The following is a 21,754-nucleotide window of genomic DNA, read 5'->3' as shown; positions in this document are numbered from 1 at the left end:
AAAAACACACACATACACGAACACACACATACACAGCGGCTATACTTCTGCATTTTGCTTAAATGTAAATGAATTCTTCAATTTCGGTGATTATCGGTGCTTATAGTCCGATCTTCATGAAATGTTCAGGGCACAAATGCGACAACCAAGTGTAAATAAATATGAGTGCGCCTGTTGGTAAGTATAAAAAATACTGAAATAATATAACAAGATAATTCACAATTAAGTAAAAGTCAACATTTATCTACAGTACAATTTGAACAGATAATTTGCTTGACAACGATTCATCCGGTGCTGGCTAAGTTTTCTCATTCTTATCCAACAGAGATGGATTGAGCAATCCGATCGCAACCATTGTCCTCGTGCCGAGCTTGAACTGGTGCGCAGAAAAGGAAAGCAAAAAGAGCATGATAAAATGATAGAAGAAGACGATGCTGGGCAGAAGAAAATCTTCGAGGACTAGCTCTTCAAAACGTCCACCAGAAACTGCCTGTGCGTTGTGCAGGACAAACTAAGACAGAGAGATAGAGATAGAGATAGAGAGAGAGAGAGAGAGGGAGAGCGATCAATAGATATCGATGGAACCCAGTCTTTAAGTTAGTAATCACCATAATGACAATAGCGCTGAGCAGGATTTGAACTATGAAACCAAAATACAACGAGGTTTTTATCACGTACATCATGAGTATGAAAATCGAGCCAAAAAAAATGATACTGGAAATAACATGCAGTACGAATGCATTCTTTGTTAGATCGCACTGAAGGGATCGACTTATCAGATATTTAATTCAGGTAATGCTACTTATATACTTACAGGCAAATAAATATTAAGAACAACGCAAACGACGATCAGCAGCGAAGAAAGGAAAATCCACAGGAGTAGTTCCGGCCACAGGGATCTGACGACCAGAGCAGCCATACCAAGAATCCCGAACTCAATCTGAAATTCCATTGCTGGCAACTATCAATTTCTATATACTTCAACTACTTACGGCTAGCACAGTAAGAATCCAATTTAACCACATTATGTTCAGCTGACTAGCGAGTATCAATGCCACTACCAATAGTATGCCGATTGTAAAAAAAAAAAAGCTAATCCCTGGTTTTTGGAATACGCCGCCGACAATGGGCCTGCAGGATGTAAGATATCCTCAGTGAGAAACCGCTTCCGATTACCTAGGGTATCTCAACTTACAACAAGTTGAGAATCAGCCATTGGGCCATCGCTATCCCCAGCCAGATCAGGGATAACAAATAAACGTATAGTATGAATTTCAGACGGTCCCGACTATAGGAGCTCGTGCCTCCATCCATTGTCCCATCAGCTTACGGCTTACTGTATACGGAAATAAATAATTTGTTCATTCATATCTTATCAAACATAACAAAAATCAAACGAAAGTTATTGTAATTAGGATAGCTTGGGCCTCCTTTGAGGCGTCTACTTCAAGGCATGTTTGATAAGTGTCTTGTTTTTGTAAAAATTCGTTTTTTGTCAAAAACTTTTATGTAACGATTCGATTGTTAATTTGTTTGAATGCCAATTGATAGTAGGGTTCCGTACGAATTCAAAAAGTTATAACATTTCAAAATCAGACAATATTTACACGAGATAATTAAAAAAAAATCATAAAAAAGTTTTGATATTCGAACCGACCCCGATTTTAAGAAAAAACGTGGTCGCTTTTCATGGTACCTAGTTGACCTATATATCCTTGGTTATTCCATATCATGGATATAGTCCTAGCGAACCTAAAGGGCAAAGTTCTTGCAAAATGCGAGGAAACAGCGTCCAAAATGTGTATGCTTTTCTATTACACCCGCCACCAGCAACAGTCCCGCCCCCTGGATGGTTTCTAGTTGACTAGCATATCCTTGGTTATACCATACCGTTGATATAGTCCTGGTGAACCTAAAGGACCAAATCCCTGCAAAATGCGCACGGAAACGGTCCAGAAAATGTATGTTTTATGCTTTCAGTACCCATTTTACATAGCTGCACCTTGTGGCTATGCAATGCAATTTTTCATTCAAATTTTAGTTCATCTGCCTACTGGGCATTTCTGTTCGCCTGGTAGTTTTGCCAAATTTTCGTTCAAATCTAACGCCCCATTTGTAGCAGCAGCTGTTAACAGTGGTATGTTAAGTAACAGCAGCAGCTGCTGGTGAACAGTGATCTGTTTATTAACAGCTGCTAATTAACAGTGGTCTGTTAAATTAAAATTTTTTGTGCATCTACCTGCTGGGCATTTCTGTTCGCCTGGTATTTTGGCAGATTTTAAGAAAAATCTCGGCAGCCAGCGGTTGCCAACAGACGTTCCTTTGGAAATAAAAAAACAGGATTTATTCAATTAAATAATTGATTTATTTATGTTTAAATGCACAAATTTGTTGTTTTTTATGTTATTATCTTAATTATTTCTTTTAAAATTATACAAATTGAGCATAAATTATAATATTTGCTTATTTAAACTTAAAATAACTATATCTGGCTTAATTAAAGTCCGATCCTGGAAAAATCTGCCTTGTCACTCGTAAAGGTCCTTAGAGCTCATTGTAGTCGTTAATTTGTCAATCTGAAAAGATAAAAACACATTTAAATTAAACAAGGCAAAAGATATATAGACATTTTATTAAGGAAAAAATTACATAACTCGGTCATGTCCTTGCAGATTTTCAAAGGACATGGTGCGTTAGGATCGTATGGACCCCCTGCATCGATCTGCATCATAAAAATATGGGGTCATCTAAGAATCCCAGGTCTTGTATTTTGACTTGTCAAATTTTAGTCGCGGAGCGCACGGAAATGTGCTGAAAACACATATCCTTAAATATTTCCTAAACTACAAGGACGATCTTAATGAAATTTGACCAGTTGGTAGTCCTGGTTAATACAATTTTTTTGACATATGACTCGCAAGGATACGCCAGGATATAGCCGAGTTATGGCCTATTTTTAGTTAACAAAATTGTCCTTTACACTTTTTTGTCTGAAGGACTTTCGTCCTTTGGGTTGTAAATTTCCTAATGGGAGGGTGAGAACTATCTGCTGGCCAAAGGACATCCCGATAGTCCTTCAAATGGCGAAGTTAGCCCGGAATTTTTCGATTTTAGCTAATTTGGCGACTAACCCCTAGGAAAAAAATCGACGAAATTTTTCGTCGAATCCTGGAAATCCTTGAATGCCAGTCGATAGATCTGCTCACTACGAGTTTAAAAAGGCATATCCTTCCGATATCCTCAAGGATTTGGCCGAGTTGTGGCTAATTGAAAAATGTCCTTTTTAGAAAATTAGCCATATATCGGAAACGGCAAGGACGATTTTGTTGTCCTTTGGACAGTTTATGGTCCTTGTTCATACAATTTGTTAGACACACGACTTGTCAGGATCTGCAAGGATACGGCCGAGTTATGGCTTAGTTCATTTACGAATAAGTTGTACTCATATCTAGGCTGTCTAAAGGACTTTCGCCCTTTCTATAATATTTTTTTTATTGGGGGGATGAGGACTTACGGTTGGCCAATGGACATCATGATCGGCAAGGATACGGCCGATCTACAGCCATTTATCTCTCCCGACAAGAATCTCTTTTCCTCAGCTCCATGAAGGATTTATGTCCTTTCTATAACATGTTATAAGTTGGCAGGACAAGGAGAACATGTTGTTCAAAGGACATCAGAATGGTCCTTAAGGTAGTCAATGTAATGTCCTTTAAAAAGACTATCCAAAAACGTGATGCCAATCGACAATAGCGATCGGATCGATTCCAAAATGGTATATCTTTCCAAAATCGGACATTATTTGGCCGAGATATTTCAAAATCGGGCAGTACCTGAAAAAGAAAAAGTTAAAATAAGCAGTTCATAAAGCAGTTGAACATACATTCGTTAATTGACATTAATTAACATACAACTAAATTTAATTTAAGCCCCTAAGTGTAAAAAAGATCTGAATTAAACCGAAATAATTATTTACTCCTTAAAGGGCTATGCATGAGATGCAAATTAATGAATTACAAATAATCCATTTCAAATGTTGAAACTAGTTACAATTGAACCTGTCAATGGAATTTGAATATCTAACGCTTTGGACATTATTATTAGAGACTTGATACATATGATCGTGTACATTTGCTGGTGGGTGTAATCTGCATGGCTGCATGTCGTACAATTTATATGAAATCAATTTAAAATAAATCAACCGGAGATGTACTGTTGCTTGTGGTGTTTCTGTCGTCTGGAGCCATCGTCGTAGACCCGGCCTGATTAATCGTGGCGATCTTATAGTGGATCTGCATATAGAATGTCAAGAGAAACATGACGCCAAAATCGTAGAAGAGTATGATCGAGGCCAGAAGATAATCATTGACGCGCATTTCCGCAAAGCGACCGCCGTTAATAGTCTGCGCGTGGTACATGACAAACTAGATGGACAGAAAGAGAGAGTAGTAACGATACGTTTGTAATCACGGCACAGTTATCCAATACTCACCGTCAGAATGATGACGCTGACAAATAGCTGGTAGAGGATGAAGGAGTGAGCTGTGAGCGTCAGTAGGTGCAGCATAATCAGGAAGACCGACACAATGAGGAAGACAAAGGATATCACAAACAATATAACAACATCCAGCGTCAGATCGTGCTAAATAATTAGAAAATCAATGATTAGATAAGCAAATACTTGGGAATAGTCGAAGCCACCTACCGGTATTACAGATCCCAATAGTACGAAGATGAAGAGCAGCAGGGCGCAAATCGCAAACCACATGAGAAGTTCCGGCCACGAAGAGTTAGCGACCAGCGCAAACAGGCCCATAACAGCAAACTGTACCTGATCGTTCAGTTAGAGAAGAGCTTCACCTTGTGAATTGAAGGTACTTACGATTAGGATGGTTATAAGCCAATTCACACATGTGACAAAGCGAGCTGCCTCGAAGAATATGAAGAGAAGGGCCAATGTAATTGACAGTGTGAAGCATACGATACTCATCCAATGATAGATCAAGAACGCATCCTTGGCCGAGGGACTGCAGAGAAAGGATTGAAACACGTCAATATACTATATACTGTTTATACTAGAAACTTACACTGAAAGCACGACCAGCCATTGGGCCAGACCCAGCAGGAGCCAGCAAAATGTTATCAGATAGACAATGGCCGCGAATTTCCGACGGGTGCGTTGATAGGTCCCGACACGATCATCCATTATTCGGCAGGTTTATGGCTTATGGGATACATAGACAAAAAATTTATGCGTTGTTATGTATAAAAAAGTTATTAAAATTAAAAATAATTAATATGAGTTGGATATGTGAAGAGTGTGTAAGGCGTGTAATTCAAGGCATGCTTGATGAATTTTTCGAGGCTCTTGTGACCAAAACGATGCTAAACGTAAATAATTCTAAACATTATTCTTGGTAAAGAAGATATTCATGTCAACAAAATTTTTTTTTTTTGTAAATTTGGAAGCTGTTGTTTAAATTCGCTAATGCACATTTACCACATGTTTATATATATATATGTATTCCATTTGCACTTCTAGTAAAAATTTCAATATAGGAGGGCAACGCATTTATTGGCAAGGGCTACTGTGACTCGGGTTCGACAGAGTTGGCATTTGCTTATGTCGTTATATTTTATAATAAAGTTGCGTTAAACTTTTTTTTTAAAATTACATAGTTGCAAGAAAAGAACTTTGATCAATGGATCTCGATGAGCGTGGGAAGGACCAGGCTGCGAGATCCCTGCTGAGGAAAACGTATAAAGTGACCATCATAATGCTTTTAATTGGACAACTCCAGGTCTGCGTTGTAAATGAAATGTGAGCGAAACGTTATCTATCTATCTATCCATCTAAATGTATATATATAATTATTATATATCCTGCAGTTCACTCTTCAAGAAGTTTTTTGTAAAGCATTACTATGTGAGCCTGGCGCAGTTTTTTATAAGCTTTATATCGATACAGCTGTACGTGTTCTTTTATCATGCCATCGAGAAGAAGGCAACGTGGAAAAGGATCTTAATCGGAATCTGGACGGTAAGCGATAAAGAGAGAGAGAGAGAGAGAGAGAGAGAGAGAGAGAAAGAAAGAGAGACTCACCGAAATAAATTAAAGAATTACTATTCCTGCTGCTCTCCAGTTCGAGGTAAACACCATTTCGATCATGAAGCCCTCCAAGAGTTCGCCATACTTGTGTTTTTTAATATCATGGGTGGTCACTTTTTTGATCATGGCCGGAAGTGTGATATATGGCAACATGGCAGTAAAACACCGACGTGGTCTCTTTGCAAGTGGACTCTTCCAACGCCTACCCAGATCTGAGGGCATTTTTTTTCTTACAGATATTTTCCATTTATAGGTGTCACGCCACAATATAATCCGTTGGAGCGAACGTCTCTTTGTGCTGACCTGCTTTGGCATCATTGTCTGCTCCGAGATGAGTCGCACCTCCATCGAGTTTCCCACCCTCCTCATCTACAGCATGATATCGAACATTGTAAGGAGGCAGGCAAGGCATTCAAATCCCAATAACACTGGCTGAATGGAAAGCACACGGAAAGAATTCGAGATTTCCAACTAAACCGAAAGCCTTTACCGTCGTGCCACATTCAGGCAGTGTCATTTGGGATATTTCAGCTGATTAATGCCCGCTTTTGCTGCAGTTTGTGGTCGTCTTTGCTGCCTCGATACGCAAGCCGAACTTCTATCACGTGGATGGCGTTGCCGATCACATACTGATTGGCCAGCTGTACTATCTGAACTTCTATGCCCTGTACATGGGCATCGTGTGGACGCTTTCATCTGGCTTCATATTGGCCGATTGGGATGTACCCCTGGAAGAGTTATTTAAAGCAAAGCGCTAGACCAGATGTCGCCTTGCAGTGTTGTCATGCTTCAAAATGGGTTTACCTCCTTTGTTATTGACCAGGCGCATGCGCCGCAAAGCCCACGAACAGCTGTTCCATACGGGCACAAATATGCACCCACACACGCACACACACATACATCCACAGACGCGGAACTCACGCCCTCAACCTTCCCCTTGCCCCATCATCTAGCGCAGGCAGCCAATGTTCTCGATAGTCGCTGGCAAATGCAAATCAGGAACGTTTCGCTGCCTGCCGCTGGATGCCTCCTCCGCTGAGGGGCTTACGTCACATTCGTCGCGATCCTTGTTAAAATTTGATTTGTGTTTCAATTTAGGTCCTGGTGCATTCGGTTCATCACCGGGTTGTTCTCGTCCATTTCCTCGCGTTTGTCCCCGTCGACGTCGGACTTGTGCTTTTAGTTTTCGTCGCATCAAATCGATAAAAGTTTTACTTTATAACGCACACGCACACACACAACATACAACACAAAATATTTGTAAAAAGAGAAAAATATGTAAATAATAATATTTCACGTAAACTTTTCTACAAAATGTTCGCGATTCTTTTTGGCAAACGTACGTTGTATTACGAGTACAATAATAACGAAATTATATCAATTACATGCCATTTCATATAAGTGTAAATACAAAAGGTTATATATATACACACATATATGTATATATATCTATGTATGTATGTGTGTATGTATATAGTCATATAAAATATGTTCCTGTGCCTGTGCGTGCGCGTGTATGTGTGTGCGTGGCTTTTGGTTAAAACTATTGTTTAATACATGTGCAAAGTGCCTTTAATCTTAGCTGGGCTAAAACGGAAGTTTAAATTCAATTTGTGCGCCGTGTAAGGGAAAACCCCCACATCCACACACACTCAGGCACACATACGCACACACACACACACAAAACACTCGCAGCATACATGTGCGTAGTTTTAAATTACATTTGTTGTTGTTGTTGCAATATTTGTTACAATACATATGTGAAAATTCTGTGTGTGTTTTAACATTTAGGATTAATATATAAATAACAATCTGTAAAGTGTTTTAGTTTAATGCTTTTAGACACAGATTGTGTTTAAGTTTTAGTTTCAGCTTTAAATTTGGTTGTTGCGCTTAAGGCCAGTGCAAAGGCAGCAACTCCTCCGCAAGTATTGCCATTCAAGAGCTGTTCGTTGTGTTTCTCTTTCCTGACGAGCTGCAATGGGGCTCCTAATGGGGCGCCTCGGTAACGGCTTTTGTGGCATGATCCGAGTTGCTGCTGCTGCTGCTGCTTGAGGGCAAAGCGCACACTGTAATTGGCAGGGAAGAGAGTTTCAGATTAGTGCATCAAATAAAGGGCGTGGCGCCTGGTCAAAGGTGTCTCACATATGCATTGGCAGTTATTATGTTGCAGAGTCCGAATCTTAAAATTAACTACACACGATTGTACTTTTAGCAAAGCTATCACGCTTAATTATCTAGTCAAATAAACAGCTAATTAGCACATGGAGCACACGCAACAATTTTCTTTTACCTTTTGCTTAAACTAAATTTGTTCTTTTTGTAACACACAGCACATGTATGTGGGCGTGTGTATGTGTGTGTGTGTGTATATATATGTATACGTTTTTGTATATGTTGCCTTAGAGTTAAGCGCAACAAGTTGCCTTGCCGCATGTGGATACATTTTGTTTTTGTTTTTTTGTTTTTTGTTTATCAATTGTAAAGCGACACTGCAAGTAAAATAAAAATGGATCATTGTTCAAAAAAGTTGCCAATCGGTTCAAGTTAATTGTGCGAACAACTCCCAATCACCCAACCACAACCGAGACCCAAGACCCAGCCAGACAGAAATTAACGAAAACAACATGAAAGCAAACTTATCTCTGACTATAAATTAAAGACTTTTGCAGACATGTGACAAATGTGCATGATACTAAATATTAATCGCAACTCCAGAAGGCATTGAGAATATAATGAAACTTTTAGCTGGTGAGTATTTGATCAAGATAACTCGAGGAACAAAAACCATGTTAACGATCTGATTAAATTGAACTAAAAGATATAGTGATCCGTTGTGCCTAAAGTTTTGCTAATTATTTTTAGTACAATAGAATTTAAATTCGTTAGTTGGATCAATAATTATTATAAGGAACTTTATTGTCGATAGATGTTGTAGGATCATGATAAAAAACTACCAGTTTTTCAGACTATCTATCTATCTATGAGGCTCTTCGGCCATATGATATAGTGGATCGAAATGTGCAACTTTTACAGTAAATATTGTGCATCAAGATGGAATATCAAAACAAATTTTAGGCTTAGAGAATTGTTTATATATGGACAGACGGAGGGTGGGAAATAGTAACTCTATATATATCAATTAATAAACACTATTTAAGTATTTATATTTTGGGCAGGATTTGTAAGCGTTACTTATTTCGTGACAAAATTAATACAAAGATAAGCTAGTTGTTTAGGTGCGTGTGTACTTAAATCTAGAGCTTAGCAATGTGCATGTCATAAATCCTTTAGCAACAAGTGGGTGATTTAAATAGTAATTATTCCTTTTTAAGTAGTTATCACAGGCTTATGGCTAGGATATAATCGTAATTGTACATTTGAGCCTAAGCCTGATGCTGCCAATTAGAAATTGGAAGCATTTGTATTAGATTAGATGAAAGCGCAGGCAGAAAGCATTGAACCAAACCAGAGAGAACAATTGGGTGCCTGTTCTGGCGGACTTACCTATTATAATGATGAGCAAGACGACCGCGATGACGCCCAGAATGATCATCATCTTCATGTTGGCCCACCATTGCTTGCGCTTCAGCTTGCCGGCCTGCTGCTCGAACTGTGAGGCGCCCTGCTCCAGCTGGTCGGCACGTTCGCCCAGCTCCGATAGTTTTTGGTCACGTTCGAGCACCTTCTCGACGTTGACGCGCATTATGCCCACGACCTCGTCCACTTTGGCCTGTGTCTGCTGCAGGCGCTTCTGGGCGGCATTGTTGTTGCTTTTGTTGTTGTTGATTTCGTTGTTATAGTTGTAGGAGGACGAGGCATTCGGCGGCGGCGGAAGTATGGGAAAACTGTATAATATTATATGTGTGGTGGAAGGGAAGCACAAGCGCGTCTCACAGCGCCACGCACGAATGCCAGCCCCGGCTTAAGTGAATGCATTGCACTAATTGACGCAATGACATCACACGCCAAGAACTTCGTCACGACATTGGGTTTCCCGGGCTTGCATTTGTGCGTCGCACTTTTCAATTTTCATTTGGCTGCGGCTCTTCTTGTGAGTTCTACTTACTCATTATTGGAACCGGAAGGTGCGGGCGCCTCGTTGTTCTCCATCTTTGTGCTTGTTTAAATGTATACTAGCTGCAAAAGAAAAAGTAGATATTATAGAGAGCGTTCATTGTTTGAATCAGCGGGTTCTATTCGAATTATTGACTCAGATATACCCTAGCATTCAATCGTAATTATTTTGCTGCAGTTCGAGTAGAAACAAGTTGGTATAAATAAAATAAAACTCCAATCGGAATCCGCCAGCATTAGTCAAATTCGTAATAATATTTACAAAGTAGAAAAAGAGTTGGGGCGAGCTCAAAAAGGAAGTGAGATTGCGATAGTAAGGGCTATTACTAATTAAATATATATCAACATTTTTCAGCCCTTAGATCATCATTCTATGAGATGAAGAATAAGTCCCAAAGGAGTATCAGTTATCCATGTATAAGAAGCAGTCAGTTCTCAGTCCATGCCAAATAAATGCATGCATACGCTATGCATTGCTACGTTCTGATAAGACCCATATGGCTTTCTCTGTTGAGCTCGTTAATCCAATTAGGCATTTATATTAATAAACATATTTGTGTTGGAAATATATCTGGCTCAGGCTATTTCGTAAATAAATCTGTTTAACTATTTGCAATGGGTACAGGGTACAACATATTGTCTACATTAGGAATTTTCTCAGTTCTCAAGATACAAATAAATTAATTGCGGCGAGTGCACACACACACACATGCACATACAATCGCGCACACAATCACATATGTAAGAAGAGAAAGAGGTGCACACACTAAAAAGCTGCGATTAATAAAGTTAAATTCAAACACACACGCACATACCAAACAGAATAACAGCACAATGGCAAGTTGAAGCACATCTTATCTATGCAATATTTTGTCCAGTACGAAATGAATCATACAATTTCCGAACTTGGGCTAGCACAAAAATAGAGATGAGCGCTGCCTAAATCAGTGATTGGTCACACTGCTCTCTGAGTAAAGTTCACACTAGGCGCTGAAGTTGTAAATATTTTAGCTAATTACACACTGTTTGTTAGCGCCCTGCTGCTAATCAGATCTTTAGCCCGTCCACAAACCAAACTAAATGCGTTAGGCTTACCCTTTGAACCGTGACTCTTCACTGTGACTCTGCAAACAGTGAAAAAGCTGCCAGCGCTAGCAGCACCAAAAAAAAACTTGTTGCTCGTCGAATTTTTGCAGCCGCCTGCCAACGCACAATATTTACATTGCGTTGTCGGCCTCGCCCTATTTAACCAAAACACACTCACCTGGAAAATGTTTATTGTACAATTGTTTAGCTGTTTCTGTGCTGTTTGCCTGTTTTATGCTTCGCTTTTAAATTTTTTTGGATTTTGATTAAAAATGTATTAGTAAGGCAACGTTGTGTTTTGTCTGACAATTTCTACAGGCTGAAAAAAATGGTGATTGTTGTGACTGTTGCTGTTAATTAACATAAATGTTAAGCACATTGAGTTAAAATGCGACGCAGTTTTGCGCGCGGCGTCAACTCTTGCATGGCAACGCTGTTTTTGACAGTGTGGCAACTCAGTTAATTTATTTCTTGGCGTCTAATTTAAATTTTGTGTTTTGCAGCAATAATTGCCAAACCTAACATGGAAAATGCATAGCTCGCTGGCCTCCAGGTTACTAGTGCGACTTCTGCTGCTGTTTGCACTGGTTACTGTAGTTTCGATTGTCATTCTTACAAAATGGGGTTTCGATGAGCTGACCGCTCAAACGGACAAGGATTCGCATGCAAATCCCAGCGAGACAAATGGCTACAACTATGCACTGAGCGCGCGAGATGCAGAAATAGAGCGCCTCAAGCACGAGGTGCTCACTCTGCGTGCTCAGCTTGTGCTACTACAGAACAATCGTAGCGGCGGCAACAACAATGGCGTGCCAGGCAAGGTGCCGCTACAGGGCAGTGGATACGCCGCCAGCAGCAGCAGCAGCAACAACAACAACAACAACAACAACACGCAGCTGCACCAGACGGACACCACAATTGCCCCGCTCACGCACCACTACGACTGCAGCAGCTATATACGGAAGCAGGTGGGCGCCGCTGAGATACTGCACGGCCTGCCGCTGAACAATGAGTATGAGATGATACCCTTTAACCATTTCACCTTCACGCGCGTCTATCCCATCGACCTCGGACTGGGCAAACGAGTGGTGGAGAAACCCATTGGCTACCGGCGGCGCGATCTCCTAGAAGCGGTCAACAAGGCACTAGAGAGTCTCAATCGCAATCATACAGCGCGTGCAAGGGCCAAGGGCCTCACAGCGACAGAGCTGGGCCGGTACACGCTGGACGACTTTGTCGAGGGTATCTACCGCACGGAGCCGACAACTGGCAGCCAATACGAGCTCTATTTCCAGAGCATCAAGCACCAGACCAATGTGGTGCGCAAGGCGCTCATCATGCGACCCTTTGCACCGCTGCAGACGGTCCAGCTATCCGAGGTGGCCGCCAGTCCCATCATCCATGTGATACTACCGCTCGCCGGACGTCTGCGCAGCTTTCGCAGCTTTGTGCAGATGTTGGGCAAACTGGCGGATCGGCGCCTGCAGCTGATAGTCGTCTACTTTGGCGAGGCGGGCCTCAAGGAGGCACAGGAGATAGCAACGGGAGCGGAACATGCACACTTTGTATCCCTGAATGAGACATTCAGCCGAGGTGGGTGCCAGATTGGGTTGCCGTCGGACATCTTTTTCTAAATCTTTTCCTTTGCAGCCAAGGCGTTGCGTCTGGGCGCCGAGCACATCCAGCCAGAGGCGGCAAAAGTGACGCAGGATGCGCTGCTCTTCATGTGCGACGTGGACATTGTGTTCACAGCCAAATTTCTGGAGCGCTGTCGCTGGAATGCCGCGCCGGCCAAGAAAGTGAGAACAGGGCACATTTAGGATGAGGAGTTGACTAACTAGTTGTCCTTTTAGGTTTATTATCCCGTCGTGTTTAGCCTGTACAATCCGCACGTGGTGTACACGCTGCAGGGCAAGCCGCTGCCCAGCGAGGAGGAGCAGCTGCTCATCTCGCGGGACACGGGCTTCTGGCGCGACTTTGGCTACGGCATGACGTGCCAGTATCGCTCGGACTTCCTTCAAATACGCGGCTTCGATGAGGAAATCGTTGGTTGGGGCGGCGAGGATGTGATGCTCTATCGCAAATATGTGCGATCCAAAATAAAAATTATACGCGCCACAGATCCGGGCATCTTTCATCGCTGGCATACGAAGGTGAGGCAACCAGAGACACCTTTAAATTGTGGTCTAATACCCGTTTTTTGTACTCTGACAGATCTGCACCGGCTCGCTAAGCGCGGATCAGTATCGCGCCTGCATACGTTCGCGTGCTCTGAACGAGGCATCGCATGCCCAGCTTGGTTTTCTGGCATTTCAGGACGAGATCGCCGCCGCGGGTGCCATGTCCGGCGTGTCAATGGCACACTCGTGATATCTTATGGGAATTGGCCTCTGCTTTCGATATTCAGCCACAATGTGACAATAACTTGTATTTAGCCAATCGTTGACCTAGCATAATTGTTAAATCTGTTTCTTTGCCGCCTAGATACTTAACTTAAATTAACTAAACTACTCGGTACTTGTACTCGTAATCGTCTGCGTAATCGTATGACAAATTGTTCTTCCATGAAGCAAACTAGATGCAATCTTCAACAACAAAAAACAAAAAGACATAATAATTACAATAATAATAATAACAAACACCTAACGAGAACCACATTGTAAACATATTTAGCATATTGTATCATATACTGAACCTATATAAAAGTGCGTCTGCTCGCATTAGATAAACCAAATTAAATGGTTTAATTAAACTTGTCGCCGTTGTAAATTTATAGATGGGCTCGTGTGGACTTGGATATACTCGCGTTGAGTGAATGCCAACGACCTCCCTTTGGGGTTCAGTGCGCATGCAGACCAAGAAGATGACTCCGCCAAAAAAATAGAAAGAAATAGAAAAAAAACAGCCGCAGGAGCAGATGTGGTATTTTTTCACTCTAGCGTAAAGTTCATATGTTATTTTTACTATATGCTACCCTAGCAGGGAGTACTACAACTGTAGCAAGCTGTTTGCAGCGCACAAAGATAATTAAAATGCCTTTCTAGGCGACGTTCATGACCCCAAATATTGCGAATATTATTTTAATATAATTAATTTTGTTCTCTCAGAATCTCTCACATGCTCTGTACCTCTCTTACTTTTAACCCTCTCTCCCTCTTTTTGTATACTCATTAACACTCTTCAATCACTGTATCTCTAATATAACGCCTTTCTATGCAGTTCTCATGAATTCAAGGCTTGCATATTTGTGTGCTTCATTAACTTATCAAAACTGTGTTCTCTTACTATCTCTGAATCCTGGATGCTTGTGAATAGCATTTAGTCTGCTATACCTCAGGTTTTTCACGTATAGATATATAAACTTTGATATATTTTGCATATAAATTTGTTCCATCTGGCGTCTTTTTGAGCACGGACGCTAAACTTCAGAGTTAAACCCTTTTCATGGTCACGGTCGTGGAATTATGTAAGCGCCGAAAAATGAATTTGTTTGGCGCAATTAGCAATGCTAATTTCACGCCTTTAATCCAAGATTTATCCAGCAATAATGAGTCAGAGTTTTCGACACTTGGAAGGAATTCGCTTGACCATTACGCCATGCGAGAAGATGCATTAATTAGCCTCAAATGTGACCTGAGAACAAATAATGACAGGTTGCGCCCCGACAAAACATCCTCCTGTCATTCTCCGAATGCCAAACTGACCATGAAAATCACGAAAACCGTTTCACAGTCAGATTCAGAGTCGAATTCAGATTCAGGCAGCCTGGGGCCCACACACCCAAGGTGTTGCAGGTGAAGTGACAAAACGGTGCCCCAGCCAAATGCCAACACCTCAACCACAAATACCAGAGCTTGGAAGCACGTAGAGCAGCGAGCATCGCGCCCCCCCACACCCCGCTGTCGACAAGCTCCACATCGCGCTTCAGTGCGTCTCTCTGTGAGTTTTTCGGTCTCGGCTTCGGTTCTAGCAAAACGCGCTCCAACGAACTTGGCGGCTATTTCAGATAAATACCCGTGCCCCAGACCTGAGCAGCACATTCGTGATTTCAATTCTGTTGCCAGCGACACGTCAAGCGATAATCCATCTACTCATAAAAAGCGCGCCGAAGGATTCGTGAACCCAGCTACATATAGCTAATACAGTTCAAAGGTGGCACAGCACGTGCCTAAAAAATATATTCGGAAGTGATTTATACACCTTGTGAGCCAGAAAGCAAAATGCGAGTGTTGCAATTGGTGAGTTAAAAATAATTATGAATCGAAAGTTCTTTTTAAATATCTAAAAATATTATAAATTCAGAAATATCATACAAAAATGGTGAACAAAAAATTATAGTCGTATTCAGAAGAGAATTCATATCTATGATTATTCAAATTGGATCAATTGAAAGATACATTTTTTGTAAATATAGTAGCGACAAGTAATAAAAAGTACTTGATATTAACGGGTAAATAGTCGACTGTGTAGAGTATAGGCTGGGGGTTTATACACTAAGCATGAAGTTAAAACCGAAGGTTCCTAGTCTGCTAGGCTTAAACAAATTTAAATACTCTATTTAAATAGCGTGGAATTTGTGTATTCAGTTACAAGATTTTTCCTTCTATATGCAGTCGTTAATCCAACAATGAAGGATACAGAAGGAAAAATCTTGTATTTAAAAACTTGTATCAATGAGAATTTTAAAAGCGTTTCAGGTAAATGCCGTCGCTATTTAGAACAGATATTTTAAGTTTTGCAAACAATTAAAAAAAACTGTTTTGAAGCCACCAAATTCGTTTAAAATTAAATAGTAAATAAATAATAATAAAAATTATAGAATCAACTTATGTTTTAAGTCAAGTTTAGTTTGTAGTTCATTGTTTTTTATAAGATTCAGAAATTTTTCAAAAATCTAAAATTATTAGAAAATATAAATTAGAAACTTTAGAGAACTTGGAAACATTGCAAATTCTATATCAGACAAGTTTTTACATGTTCCAAGAAACCCGGCCCTTTCGTCTAACAAAAGATACGCAGATTAATAAATAAAATTTGGAGAATTCGGATGGATTTTTTTTTAAATATAACAGATCTATTATATTTGTATAAGTATAAGTAGTATATGTATAGCGGAACTCTTAAGTTAGGTTATAAAGTATCAGACTATGCAACTGTTGACCTTGATTTTGTCGTCAGTATTGGCAGTCAGTATTTACCTGATGATTTAGGGATATACCTGGTAAAAATTTATAGACAGGCGAACAAACGATTAGAACTATGCATAGTCCCCCAAATTGCTTATACACATTTAAAAATCTTTGCCTCTAAATAGAACTTCACATATCAAAATAATACTTGCTGACAATCTACACATTTTAAAGGTAGTTCATGTATAGATTTTGCTGACAGAAAACTATGGAATTAATATGCAATTCATATTACTATATAGATCACATGAGATCTCATTAGATAATCATATTGCCCACCTACGCCTTGCGCAATGAGTTTTTGTGGGACTCACATAACTGTTGCTTTATGATGTAATATTTTGTTAAAATTTTAGGAATATTATGTAAATGCGATATTTTGTAGAATTGTCGCCCCGAAATTGCTGATGTTGACCGACAGCCATTTGATATACAGATATATGTTTGGGCTTAAATAGAAAACAAAAAGATAATTATTCTAATAAATTGTGCACACATTCAGCGACAAGTCACGAACTCGAGATCCACCGATTGGCCAGCCAGTCGGTGGTTTTTGGCTAAAGCCAACCCCAGCCAGCGGAAGTTGTTCCTGCTGCTTGGCTAACAAAGCGTGGCGGAGCAGCTCGCCAACATATATTCATGATTAACTCTTTTTTTGTGAAGGGACAGAGAGAGAGAGAGAGGGCGGGGGAGATACAAGTGGTGCTGGTGGTGGTGTGTAGCCGCCCCACAGCGAAGTTTATGATTTGAGCCATGAATGAAAACAAAAAATGATGTCAATGCTATTTTATGCATATGAATATGAGATTTTGGCTGTGCTTTAATTAATTCTACAACTAATATTATTATTATTATGAATGCTTTCTGGCCGAAAATGCTAGCACTTGAGGTGTTGGCCGCCATTTGAGCCCCAAATCTATGCTCTATTATTGCATAATCGAACAGCCAGAGTTAGAGCTAGAGCTCGTCGTCCATTGATCATATTTCACGCTCGCTGGCTCGGAGTGTCCATATTTAATGATGATAATGACGCTGCTGATGATTTCTACATATGGCTTTGTATTTCGAGCAGCACTTTGGCAGTACTTTCGTCAATTATGATTGGAGGCTGTACGTGCGGCTGTGAGGGCTTTGGCCCAGTTGGTCGCTGGACTGTGAAATCTGTTCATAAACAATCGGCTAATGATCACGCAACTCTTCTGACTCTTTGCAGCTGCTCTGCCTGGCCGTTGTTTCGGTCCAGGCCGCTTTCCTAGGACCCGAGCCGCGCAGTGCCACGCCCACGGCCAACGATAAGCAGCTGTCAGCCGGCTCGCCCGCACCTCCGCTGGGCAAGAGTCGTCAGTCGCGCTGCGTGCGCTGCTACGAGGATCGGTATTATGGCGGCGGCACCGATCGCTATGGCAGCAGTGATCGCTATGGCAGCAGCGATCGATATGGCGGCAGCGATCGTGCCGGCTACGGCGGCTACTCGAGTCGCGGCGCCGATGATCCGCGCAGCTCCTGGTACTACTCCTACGATCGGTACGAGGATCGCGCCGGCAGCGGCAGGGATCGTGATTCCGACAGATACTACAGTCGCGACGATCGCTACTCGCCCCGCACCTATGATCGTTACGAGGGGCGTGGCTATGATGATTACTATAGAAGGGGCTCCTCCTCCTCCGCCGGCTACGATCGCGGCTCCGGTTACGATCGCGGCTCCAGCTACGATCGCGGCTACGACAGCAGAGATCGCTACTACGGCGATCGTTACAGTGACAGTTCGCGTGGTGCGTAACGTACGAATTTCCCTAGTTGTAACTTTGGTTTAACCTCCTTTCATTACAGATCGCAACTATGATCGTTCACGTTCCAGCTATGACAGATACGATCCGTACGATCGCTACTATTCAAGGTATGATTTTCGCAACTATCGTCCATGGGATGAGACCTACAGGTATCGCTATCCTGCTATTGCTATTATTACTATTATGTCTAGTGCTTGTTTGTTTTCGTACCAATGTTGTCAATGCTCTCTACTTACATACAACACAACAACAACAACAACAACTACAACAACTACAACAACACGATCACCAACGCCTACAACAACAATGTCTACTAATCACACAAAACACCACAACAACATGAACTCTGGATACTCTACGCCAATTTTGAAATACGGAACTAAATGCACCACTTCACCCACTTCCTGTCCTGTCCTGTTCTGTCCTTAACTGCACCCACGCACCCATCCAATTGCGTCCGCATCCGCTGCGTGCAGGGGTCAGTCGGGCTTCGATAATTCGGGGCGCGGCTATTATTTTGCCGGGGATGACGACGATCGTCGCTCCGGTGCGCAGCCGTACTATGATCGCGAACGCGCCTCGTCGTCCGCGCCCGCCTCGCCCTGCGGCCACCTAGTCAACAACTGCCCCCACGGCGATCGCGGCACAAAGGTCTCCTCCTCGGCCATTGACAGCGACGGCTATCGCGGCGGCCACACCAGCGTCATGGGCAAGCCCATGGGCCAGAGCAGCTGGACATATCTGGGCGATCAGGACAATCAGAGCTCACGCGGCGGCAGCAGCGGCGGCAGCAGCAGCAGCGGCGGTGGCAGCAGCTCGGCGTCTGCTGCTGGCAGTGGCAGCTCAAGTGGGGGTGGCGGCGGCGGCAGCGGTGGCGGTGGCGGCGGAGTTGGTCGGGACAGAGAGCGCGATGCACAGAGGTAAGTTGCAGTGGGTGCAGAGCCAGCCTAATCCGAGAGACACACGAACCTCACCCACTCCTCGAGTCTGTTTAGCTGAGTAGCATGCGACGCTGTACGGAATTGTAAAAATCATTAAGATAGGCTCGCTCTCTTGTCGCCCCTTGTAGCTCTTCCTATGGTGGCCGACCACGCCCTCTAGGCGGCAGTTATCTGTTCGACCGGGACAGCAATGCGGTTCCAGAGAGTCCAAGCGACGCCGCTAACTCAATAGGTGATGGTGGTGGTAATGGGAGCGCCAGCATGCCAGCAGCTGCGGCCCAAACGGCGCCCAAGCCCGACGAGTCCCGGGCCAACGATGAGGGCCAGGACAAAAAGGCAGCGCAGTGACAGGGACAGCAGCCGCAGCAGCCGCCTTGTGGGCGTGGCTTAACATAATCTCTACTATTTATGTGTTTAATTTCTAAGCTAAAATTATAAATATTTATGCCCACGACTTGCATTTTGCTCAATAAACAGCTCAAAAGATTCTCAGAAATTCCATAATTAAATATTTGAATAAAAGATTTAAGGATGTGATGCATTGAAAGAACAGTTTATTTTGTAATATTATTAATTATTGTTTGTTGTCAGCGATGAGCGCAAAAAACTTATGAAATACTTTTAAGAGAAGCCCAGTTTAGAAACAAGACGGAAATCAGTTTGTACTTATTATTATTGTAGACACTTTGGCCCGGAATAAAGGCAATGAATAATAATATTATAAATGAAATTAAAAGATGAATAATAAAGAAAAACGCATAAAAGTAAATGAAGCTGAAACATAAATTTAAAAATTGAAAAATAATCACATAAAACAAAATATGAAAAAAAACCAAACGGGCAAACTATATAAATTAAAAATAAAAACAATAAATATATAATATAAAAAAATTAAAAGCGAATTTAAAAATAAATAATTAATAATCAATTATAAAACAAAACACGAGATAAAACAAAATAATACAGTTAAACAAATAAAAATTCAGATAATAAAATCAGATCAAAAAGAAAACGAAAATGAAACAGACGTTAAAAATAGTGCAAGGCACATAAAAAAGTTGGAAACTAAAGAAACAAATTATTGCAAACAATAAAATAAAAAACAATGGTAATTTAATGAAAAATATTAAAAATAAAATTAGAGCACCGCACACAAAATAAAAAGAACAGAAACTTACCAAATTCTTTGTGGATCTTCATCGGAAATTAACTCGATGAAAACATGATAAACAAATAAAATACAAAAATCATGAAGTTTAATTTTAAAAAATAAATAAAAAAAATATTCAAAATATACAAAATTAATTTAAATTCCAAGTAAAACTGAAAAAACATGAGGTTCTTATAAAACATATATAATCGAAGTAATAAAATATTAAAAACGATCCGACGATAATAAAAATTCAATTAAAACAAAAAAAAATACAACAAATCAAAATGATCGTGTATGAAAAAAAATTCTATATAACGAAACTACTGAATAAAAAAAAAAAAAGTTAAAAACCATGACGTTTTTAATTTAAAAATTAAAGTAATAAAAAATATAAAAGGTACAAAACTAAATAAAAATGCAAGTCAAATTTAAATGATGCTCATATATATAAATCGAAATAAAAATATATTAAACACGTACTAAATAAAATAAAAACTCAACTGAAAATAAAAAGAAAACAAACAAGTTCTTCTTGAAAATCTTTTTGCCAAATTAAATTCAAAATAAAACAATTTTGAAAAAAAAGTAGAAATAGATATAATCGAAAATTAAACATATTTTTTACTATGTGTATGACAATACAGTTTTTTTATATATGAGAAAGCAAATGTAAGAATAAATCATAATATAAAAAAATTATAAACGTAATAAAAGAAAAATATTTTTAATACTTAAATTTCCAAAATAATAATAACTAAAAAATATCATATGATAATATAAAAACTTATAATGCAAATAATGACCAAAAAAAAAGAAGTTTTTAAAAAACGATATTAGGTTTGCATTTGATTAAATGAAATAAAAGAAATTAAATAAATAATATAAATATATAAATTAAATTAAAGAAAATATTGAAATTGAAAACTTACCAATTAAAATTTTAAATAAAGCCAAGAAAAATGAACGAAGTTGAAACCAATAAATTTGAAATAAATAAAATATTGGAAATTAAAACTTACCAACTCAAAATTGCAATCAAAATAAAATTGAAAAGAAATCAAAGCCTAAACATTTGAAAATGAAAACTAACCGTTTTTGACGAACTTAAATCAATAACAAATTCATTTTTATAACAAAAACACGCCTGCTATTGGCAATACACATCGTTAAAAATTTCGCGATTTTACATTTGCTTTTTTTTCTTCTAATTACTTAAATATTAATTAATTTTTTTTGAGTGGAAATTTTTAACAAGAATATTGTTAGACCAACAAATTTATAGCTTTTCTAACGAAAGTCAACGAAAAAACAGCAACAAAACTGAAGAGAAATGTGAAACGAAAAAGGCACAAAAAGTATGCTAAGTGAAGTGGAAGATATTGTCGCAAAGCCTCAGATTGTTATACATT

The 21,754-nt window shown here is 40.1% G+C and overlaps 6 protein-coding genes across 9 annotated transcripts; 3 read left to right on the top strand and 3 right to left on the bottom strand.

Moving 5' to 3' along the window:
• Nucleotides 1–215: 215 nt before the first annotated feature.
• Nucleotides 216–1,450, bottom strand: LOC135431305 (uncharacterized). Its single transcript, XM_064686355.1, has 5 exons — nt 1,196–1,450; nt 993–1,131; nt 815–940; nt 609–758; nt 216–511 (listed from the first exon to the last, which is right to left on the bottom strand). Exons 1-5 carry the CDS (start codon nt 1,312–1,314, stop codon nt 299–301), a joined length of 747 nt encoding a protein of 248 aa, XP_064542425.1. The 5' UTR covers nt 1,315–1,450; the 3' UTR covers nt 216–298.
• Nucleotides 1,451–4,070: 2,620 nt separating this feature from the next.
• Nucleotides 4,071–5,327, bottom strand: LOC135431407 (uncharacterized). Its single transcript, XM_064686542.1, has 5 exons — nt 5,088–5,327; nt 4,883–5,027; nt 4,706–4,831; nt 4,493–4,642; nt 4,071–4,424 (listed from the first exon to the last, which is right to left on the bottom strand). Exons 1-5 carry the CDS (start codon nt 5,204–5,206, stop codon nt 4,188–4,190), a joined length of 777 nt encoding a protein of 258 aa, XP_064542612.1. The 5' UTR covers nt 5,207–5,327; the 3' UTR covers nt 4,071–4,187.
• Nucleotides 5,328–5,476: 149 nt separating this feature from the next.
• Nucleotides 5,477–7,424, top strand: LOC135431409 (protoheme IX farnesyltransferase). 2 transcript variants are annotated; one of them, XM_064686546.1, is made up of 5 exons: nt 5,477–5,821; nt 5,890–6,040; nt 6,144–6,290; nt 6,363–6,500; nt 6,667–7,424. In XM_064686546.1, exons 1-5 carry the CDS (start codon nt 5,703–5,705, stop codon nt 6,865–6,867), a joined length of 756 nt encoding a protein of 251 aa, XP_064542616.1. In that variant the 5' UTR covers nt 5,477–5,702; the 3' UTR covers nt 6,868–7,424. The 2 variants fall into 2 exon arrangements, with proteins under 2 accessions (XP_064542616.1, XP_064542615.1); XM_064686545.1 differs by lacking the exon at nt 5,477–5,821 and having other exon boundaries at nt 5,906–6,040; nt 6,119–6,290.
• Syb (Vesicle-associated membrane protein synaptobrevin) lies at nt 7,382–11,610 on the bottom strand. Of its 3 annotated transcripts, XR_010436788.1 has the most exons (5): nt 11,451–11,610; nt 10,179–10,249; nt 9,617–9,957; nt 8,403–8,601; nt 7,382–8,178 (listed from the first exon to the last, which is right to left on the bottom strand). XR_010436788.1 is itself a non-coding variant. In XM_064686543.1 (4 exons), the coding sequence occupies exons 2-4, from the start codon at nt 10,220–10,222 to the stop codon at nt 8,099–8,101; spliced, it is 465 nt and encodes a 154-aa protein (XP_064542613.1). In that variant the 5' UTR covers nt 10,223–10,249; nt 11,451–11,610; the 3' UTR covers nt 7,382–8,098. The 3 variants fall into 3 exon arrangements, 2 of the variants coding, with proteins under 2 accessions (XP_064542613.1, XP_064542614.1); XM_064686543.1 differs by lacking the exon at nt 8,403–8,601; XM_064686544.1 differs by lacking the exon at nt 8,403–8,601 and having other exon boundaries at nt 9,617–9,882; nt 11,451–11,609.
• Csgalnact (Chondroitin sulfate N-acetylgalactosaminyltransferase) lies at nt 8,602–14,024 on the top strand. Its single transcript, XM_064686541.1, has 5 exons — nt 8,602–8,860; nt 11,776–12,865; nt 12,923–13,071; nt 13,126–13,425; nt 13,487–14,024. The coding sequence occupies exons 2-5, from the start codon at nt 11,803–11,805 to the stop codon at nt 13,640–13,642; spliced, it is 1,668 nt and encodes a 555-aa protein (XP_064542611.1). The 5' UTR covers nt 8,602–8,860; nt 11,776–11,802; the 3' UTR covers nt 13,643–14,024.
• A 3,534-nt stretch (nt 14,025–17,558) lies between these two features.
• Nucleotides 17,559–19,540, top strand: LOC135432372 (keratin, type I cytoskeletal 9). Its single transcript, XM_064688041.1, has 6 exons — nt 17,559–17,600; nt 17,675–17,835; nt 17,872–18,233; nt 18,292–18,400; nt 18,728–19,171; nt 19,321–19,540. The coding sequence occupies exons 1-6, from the start codon at nt 17,559–17,561 to the stop codon at nt 19,538–19,540; spliced, it is 1,338 nt and encodes a 445-aa protein (XP_064544111.1).
• The last annotated feature ends 2,214 nt before the right edge of the window (nt 19,541–21,754 follow it).

Source organism: Drosophila montana, unplaced genomic scaffold, assembly GCF_035044405.1.
Source record: "Drosophila montana isolate Dmon_TW-CO22-7 unplaced genomic scaffold, ASM3504440v1 contig_3200_1, whole genome shotgun sequence".
Lineage (NCBI taxonomy): Eukaryota > Metazoa > Arthropoda > Insecta > Diptera > Drosophilidae > Drosophila > Drosophila montana.
The sequence above is the reverse complement of the archived record's forward strand: the minus strand, read 5'-3'. Positions and strand labels throughout refer to the sequence as shown.